This window comes from Camellia sinensis, chromosome 1, assembly GCF_055761805.1.
Source record: "Camellia sinensis isolate YWXY chromosome 1, ASM5576180v1, whole genome shotgun sequence".
Taxonomy (NCBI): domain Eukaryota; kingdom Viridiplantae; phylum Streptophyta; class Magnoliopsida; order Ericales; family Theaceae; genus Camellia; species Camellia sinensis.
The window spans coordinates 70273685-70281790 of NC_138961.1; the positions used below are offsets into that span (position 1 = coordinate 70273685).

Below are 8106 nucleotides of genomic sequence, written 5' to 3' on the forward strand. Positions count from 1 at the left end.
TTTATTATTTATTTTTGTTGTTTTTTTATCTAATTTCATTTGATAGAACCAGAGTAAAATTTTACTCTGGTTCTATTGCTCTGTTTTTTGTTTTAGATAATGAGAGTAAAATTTTACTCTGCTTCTATTGCTCTGTTTTTTGTTTTAGATAATGAGAGTAAAATTTTACTCTAGTGTTAGAATGACAGTAAAATTTTACTGTCAAGAGGTGGTCATTGCCAAACACTTCAGCCACCACAAACATTGCCTTCGCTTTTTTACTTTTGTACAGAGTAACATTTTACTTTTAGTTTTAGAGTCTCACAATTTACTCGTTTTTCAGAGTAAAATTTTACTTTTATACAGAGTAAAATTTTACTTTTGTGTAAAGTCTAACATTTTAGTAGCTTTTCAAAGTAAAATTTTACTTTTATACAGAGTAAAATTTTACTTTTAGCTTCAGAGTGTCACAGTTTACTCGTTTTTCAGAGTAAAATTTTACTTTTATACAGAGTAAAATTTTACTTTTGTGTAAAGTCTAACATTTTACTAGTTTTTCAGAGTAAAATTTTACTTTTATACAGAGTAAAATTTTACTTTTAATTTCAGAGTGTAAAATTTTATTGTTATACATAGTAAAATTTTACTCTGAAATACACAGTGAAGATGGCTTAATAGAAGAGTTGATAGATATGAGGATAATATAGTAAAAGAAACAAGTTTTAAAATATTAGAAGATTTTGAAAGTACTTATATAATTTTTGTCATTTTAAAAGATAAATTAGATAGTGAGAGAGCTATCACCAAATCCCCCTATGTATTATTATTCATAAAAGTTATATATGAAATGTTTTATTAGTTTACAACTAAAACCCGAATGAGTCCATGACCCACCCAGATTTCTCTCGGGTCAAGCACATTTCAGTGTAAAACTGTCAATGTGATAAAATATTTGAGGGCATAAAGGGAATTTTAACTACTCCAGCACATTTGATAGCAATCAAATCAGAGAACATCACATGGCACCGTCTGCAAATTTTCCCTCACCATTTTCTCTCTCTCTCTCTCACTCTCACACAGCTCATTCCCAAAGAGTCATACCCAGAAATCTAAACTCAGAGCATTCAATTCTACTACCTTGATTCTCTCTCTCTCACACAGCTCATTCCCAAACAGTCATACCCAGAAATCTAAAACTCGGAGCATTCAATTCTACTACTTTGATTTTCTCTTCTTTTTTTTCTTTGCCACGAAAACGAAGTCCTGTGATCACATTCCATCTTCAATTCTATTCACATTCTGACTTTAGTACCCAGATATTGTCTCTCTCTCCTGCAAATCCAGTAAAACAAAACCCACAATTTTTCTTCATCAGAATCCATACCAAAACAACAATTCTCATGAAAAAATGGAACACAAACACAAGCTCATACTAATACTAGCACTAACCTCATTCTCCATCTCGATAATTATCATCCTCATGATCTATATATGCCGTAGAAGGTCATCAAGAGACGAATCAATAGATGCAGAATCTGGGTTTGAGTTCAAAGAGAGAGGTGAGTTGGGAACAGAGGACTTGATCCAGTTCCAATGCGGTGAAGATCTCACTGTGCATGACATATTGGATGCTCCTGGTGAAGTAATTGGGAAATCTAGCTATGGAACTCTGTACATGGCGAGTTTGATGAGGACCGACTCGGTTCTGTTGCTTCGGTTTCTGAGGCCTACGTGTACTGTGAAGATGAAGGAAGTTGTGCCTGTAATTCAGTTGTTGGGGTCAATTAGGCATCCCAATTTGGTACCTCTTCGAGCATTTTATGCAGGGTCCAGGGGTGAGAAGCTTCTAGTGCATCCCTTTTATGGCCGTGGAAATCTCACGCAATTCATGAGAGGTAATGTGTTTTACACCTTTGTTTTCAATTTTAATGGCTTTTGTTTTCTTGGTTGATTCTTGGATGAAATGGGTGTTTTTTTTTTTTTTTTTGTCGTCATAGTAGTGCGTGATATAAACTGATGCCCATATCTTGGTGTAGAAAGAATGAAATGGCTTTTTTTCTTTTTTGATCAAAGATTTTATTTCAAAAATTAGTGATCAGCTGAATTACAATCATAAGAAGACTCCCAAAGTATCCAAGAACGGAAAACATCAATTTTCATTACCTGGATTATCATTTTTTTTTTTTTTTTTTGCATAGATATTTTGGCTGATTTATTTTTGTGCTATCTAGTTTTTTGGAATTTAGTGCACCTTGCAGATCCTCTATCAATTACCTTTACCAAATTGGGCATGGTCATGTTCTTTGATTTTTGGTTGGTCTTTCCTTCCTTTTTGTTTTTTGTTTTTTGTTTTTGTTTTTATGTCTTCTTCATCTTTCCCTTTTAAGATTCATATCTTGGTATTACTTGACCAATTTTTCTTTCTTATTTGTCTTTTTTTCCCCCTCCTCTTTCTCTCCTTTGCATCAGTTTCTTGTTTGTTGGGTGATCTGAAATGAACTTTAAGTTACTGTTAAGTTCTTACATATTTAATTTTTGGATCTGTTATTTTGCATCAATCCTGAAATAAATTGTGTTTCTTGGTGCAAAGTTGGATTTTTCTTCTCCTTAATTGTGTAATTTATTTTACGTTCTTAATTTCTCTTTAATTAATTTTGCTGGAGTTAGGCAATGGGCTAGTGGGAAATTGGGGAAGAACTTCCCTGTTAGTACTTTAGCTGGATTTTTAAAATGAACTTTGTCTTTGTCCACATAATTCGACCCTTTTGTGTAGGGATAACATATTCAAATCTCTCTCTTTCTGCACAATGTTTGTTGCAATTACATCAGCTTATCATTCTGTTTCACTCTTCACTTTTTCTTAAGAAATTATTGATCACCCCATTTGGAGTGTTGCAACACATATTGAGTCGAACAACTATGTTTTCAATGGGCAGATGGAAATGGCGATTCTCACAAATGGGACACCGTATATAGGATCTCAATTGGTATTGCCAGAGGGTTAGATCATCTTCACACCGGATTGCAAATGCCCATAATCCATGGAAATCTCAAGTCAAAAAACATATTATTGGATCGCAATTACCAATCATATGTGTCAGATTTCGGCCTACATCTCCTCTTGAATCCCATGGCAAGCCAAGAAATGCTCGAAGTATCTGCAGCTGAGGGATATAAAGCCCCCGAGTTGATTAAAATGAAGGATGTAAGTGAAGAGACTGACATTTACAGCCTTGGGGTGATCTTATTAGAACTGCTTACGGGTAAGGAACCAATAAATGAGAACCCAGCCCCTGATGAGGAATTTTATTTGACTAACTCCATGAGAAATGCAATCTTTGAGCATCGAATTTCTGATCTATACCATCCAGACATTCTTCTTAGGCAAAGCGGTAATCGAATCCCAGTAACTGAAGAGTGCATCCTCAAATTCTTTCAACTTGCAATGGCTTGTTGTTCTCCTTCTCCTTCTCTTAGGCCTCACATAAAGCAAGTTCTTGGGAAGCTTGAAGAAATTGAAAAGTAAGATGCTGGATTTTTTTTGCAGAAACTATACATGGTGTTGATCAGAGTCATATGAGGCAATTGATTCGAAGCTGAAATTATTGGTAGTTGTGCTAATCTAACTTTTTCATTCTCACTGGTCACAAAAATAATGATGATAGTGATGAAGACATCAATCTTTTGTGGGGAAGTAGTGGCTTGAAGCAAAAAGTTGAAAATTTCTGCCATTCAATTTTGGTTATGGATTTGTTGACATGGACACTAAGCAAAGTTTTATTGATGTGGTGGTCCCTTTGAGGAAGAATGGTTCGAATATTTCTGCAAACAAACAAGAATTGTAGAGTTGGCAATTGGATTCAGTGAATTGTAGCACATCTTTCATTTCCAAACATCAGCAAAACAGGATTGTTGATTGATTGGGTCACAACTTTCATATATGGATACATTATTTGCAACATCATTAACAAACCTCTCTACGACGCCATGGGCTTCTCTGGCATAATCGTATGGTGGAGAGAAGCGTTGGGACAGGGGAACAGGAAAGATCGGGATCACTAACATACGGATATTGAAACATTACTTGAAGCATGAAGCAAGGCTGGAGCTTAGTTACAGTTGGTTTTCTAGTTCAACTACTTGTTGTCTTGATCAGGTGAGTCTACACACTTGACAGACATTCAAGGGAATGGTATGATTGATGATCAGTTGTTAACACGTATCTTAGAACCTAAAATTGGGGGTCACATTGGAGATTTGTCTTTGGTGCATGGTAGTTGGTCCATTCGTGAGTCCATTCGTGAGTCCTTTTCCCTGGCACATGGAAACAACAATTGTAATTTTGATGGTCTGTTGAAAAAATTAGTTTTCAGTTTTGTCTGTTTCGATGAAATCAATGTGTGCACACCTTTTTCAGTCAAGATTCAACTGTATAGATATGATAAATATATTGAAAGGATTTTTCCTATATAATATTCTCTCTCTCTCTCTCTCTCTCTCTTTAAATCTTTAGCTGGCATGGGGGAGGTGTTGGGTGGTGGTTAGGTGTGAGTTGGTCTTTTATATAAGATTGCATTATTTATTGAGGTGTGGAGCTGATTATACTGATAATACAGTTACATATGGTCTAATCTTTCAAAGCATGTGGCTTGCCATTTTAGATAAGATTTATGTCTGTTTATATTTCTGAAAAAATTTTAAACTGTGAGCAGAAACACATTTGATAATTGTTTTTCATAGCTTACTAAATTCTATTTAAAAATAAAAAATAAAAAATAAAAGAAGAAGGGAGGTGCTTTACTTAGTTTATAAACAAATTCTCACTGCTTTCTTCCTCTACCTTCCCCTCTGACCATCAGTCACCATCCATCACCACCTTCGGCCACCACCCCCACCCAGCAAGTCTCCCCTCCTACCTCTGGTCACCACTTTCCTCCGGCAACCCCTCACTTGTTTTCCTCCGGCAACCCCTCACTTGTTTTCGAAAGAAGTTTTTAAAATCAAGTGTGTTCAAAATATGTTTTTTGTTTCGTATTTATTAATATTTCCTTAAACTATAAATTTTACCAAACAACACTATATGCCCTAGATTTTTATTAAATGCCTAAAGATTTATCCCTAGATTAGAATAATCCAGTATATAATGTTTAGGTAAGTTTGGAAAGTTTTACAAAAAGTTATTTGTTGGTATTTGTTCCACACCATTCAGAGTGTGACGCTTGTCCTATTATCTCTTCAGAGCATCAGTATCAATATTTTCAAAATAACAAAAAGTTAAAATATAGCTAATAAATCATCAAATTCTCCCTCCATCAGTTTCAACAATTTTTTGTTAAATTTGCTACAGTAACTCATCTGATGAAGTGAGGAACTGTTCATCGCTACAACACCCGATTTGGGTATAACCGGATGTCCGCCTGGAAGTCCGACCGGTCAACCTGCCAGTCAACCGGTCAACGGCAAATTTTTATTTTTTTTTTACATTTCTTCCAGTTTTATCTTTTGTAAAACATAAGAATTGTTTGGTTGATAGGTCATCAATTTAATTATAAAAAAAAAAAGAATAACAAATATTTTAATGGGCTCTTTTTTGATAAATCCTATTTGTAACTATTTTATTCCATAAAACCCAAACTATTTCTGAATATTCCATTAGGTTCATTAATTGTAAAAGGACGAAATACCCCTCCTCCGCCTCTCTCGCGTGTAACCGATTCTGCAAAAACCCATTCTCATTCCAACTATTCAATCCACAAAATTTCCAAAACAAAAACTAAATCCACGAAACCAGATTCACATCGCCTCTAGTAACCCTAGATTCACATCGCCTCACCAACGTCGTCGTCGTCCACCGTCCACCGTCGACCCCTGATTCCTCTTCATCTCATCGCTGCGAAGGTTCACATCGGAAGGAGGGTGCTTCTTCGTCGTTGGATTGAGTTTATTTCATCCACTGAGAGTGACCATACCCACCTACCATGAGGAACAAAAGTAAGCAATACCATTCCCCCTTCTGCTTTTCAATCATAATGTGATCACCGATGTATACATCCACCTTCTGGTTTTTGGATTTGAATTTGTAAACATAGATGTTTTCGGAATTGATTTTATAAACACAGATGATGTGAACATTCCCATTAGTGTTGATTACTGGGTAAACTTACATTAGTAGACACTGATGTGAACATTCACATCAGTGTATAATGATGTGAATGTTCACATTACTGTCACTATTGATATTGTTGATTGTTGATGTCCACAGAACCCCCAAACTTCACTTAACAATGTGATGGAATATGACGTAAATATTCACATTGTGACATCAATGTCAGACTTGTTTGTGTTGTTGGGCGTTGTTTGGTGCTGTTGGTTCCACCCTTTGATTTTTAGCAAATTATAACATAATGTGATCACTCATATAAACATTTACATTGCCCTATAACTGTTGTTTTCAGAATTGATTTTGTAAACATAGATGATGTGAACATTCACATTAGTGTTCATTACTGGATAAACTGACATTAGTAGACATTGATGTGAACATTCACATTACTGTCATTGTTGATATTGTTGATTGTTGATGTCCATAAAACTCCCAAACTTCACTCAACAATGTGATGGAATATGATGTAAATATTCACATTGTGACATCAATGTCAGACTTGTTTGTATTGTTGGGTGTTGTTTGGTGCTGTTGGTTCCACCCTTTGATTTTTAGCAAATTATAACATAATGTGATCATCCATATAAACATTTACATTGCCCTGTAACTGTTGTTGTTTTCGGAATTGATTTTGTAAACGTAAATGATGTGAACATTCACATTAGTGCTGATCACTGGGTAAACTTACATTAGTAGACACTGATGTGAACATTCACATTAGTGTATAACGATGTGAATGTTCACACTACTGTCACTATTGATATTGTTGATTGTCGATGTCCATAGAACCCCTAATCTTCACTCAACAATGTGATAGAATATGATGTAAATATTCACATTGTCACATCAATGTCATACTTGTTTATGTTGTTAGGTGTTGTTTGGTGCTGTTGGTTCCAGCCTTTGATTTTTAGCCAATTATAACATAATGTGATCACCCATGTAAACATTTACATTGCCCTATAACTTTTGTTGTTTTCGGAATTGATTTTGCAAACATAGATGATGTGAACATTCACAGTACTATACTGGGTAAACTAACATTAGTATACACTGATGTGAACATTCACATTAGTGTACAATGATGTGAATGTAGAGATTACTGTCACTGTTGATTGTTAAATATTGTTTGGTGCTTTTGGTTCCGTCTTCTATTTTTCAGCCAATTAAATGTTCTTATATGAACACCCAGGTCTTCCCCATAGATTTGATGGCAAGCGAAAGAGAGGGGAATCCCGTGCCAAAGCCAAACCTGATCAAACAGTTGTTCCTGAAGAAGTGAACATGAAAAAAGTTAACTACTGGTCAAATTTAACTGGATTGGTCAAACTGTTAAAGGATACCAAATTTACAAGTGGCCAATTGAAGTGCCTTAGACAAACACCGTTTTGGCCATTATTTGACTACTTGATCAATAATGAAGTCGACCTCAACCACTGCATGAAATATGATGATGTCATTGTACGTATAGTGCAGACATTCAAGCCATCTAGTGGGAGGTTTTACATTGGGGATAAGAACATCCAGATTTTTAGAAGCGATGTATCACTGATTTTTGAGGTGGACTGCGGTACCAAATCGATAGACCTCTCTTATGGTGCAAAACCAACAAGGCATCATACACCGGATGTGCAAGGATGTTAGTCGGTTAAGTGCTGCCAAAATACGAGAAATTCTGAGCGAAGCATTAAAGGGCACCAAGAAACAAGACAATGAAGAGGTCGCAAGATTAGTTTGCATGTATGCATGCGTCAAGCTACTCTTCTCTACGTTCGGAGAAACAATTGGATGGGCTTTCTACTCATATATGGACCCATTAGACAACATGATCGAGTATGATTGGACTGAGAGCATCCGGGCAACCCTGATGGGTTCATTGGGCCAAAACTGTGAAAAACCAAGACGAGTCACTGGATGTGTGATGTTGTTAATGGTAAATCTCATAAAACTTATTCTATATTTAA

General features: G+C 35.6%; 1 protein-coding gene across 1 annotated transcript; it reads left to right on the forward strand.

Annotated features, from left to right (window-relative positions):
* Positions 1-981: 981 nt before the first annotated feature.
* LOC114260432 (putative kinase-like protein TMKL1) lies at positions 982-4447 on the forward strand. The gene is made up of 2 exons (XM_028200543.2): positions 982-1874; positions 2916-4447. The coding sequence occupies exons 1-2, from the start codon at positions 1388-1390 to the stop codon at positions 3503-3505; spliced, it is 1077 nt and encodes a 358-aa protein (XP_028056344.2). The 5' UTR covers positions 982-1387; the 3' UTR covers positions 3506-4447.
* The last annotated feature ends 3659 nt before the right edge of the window (positions 4448-8106 follow it).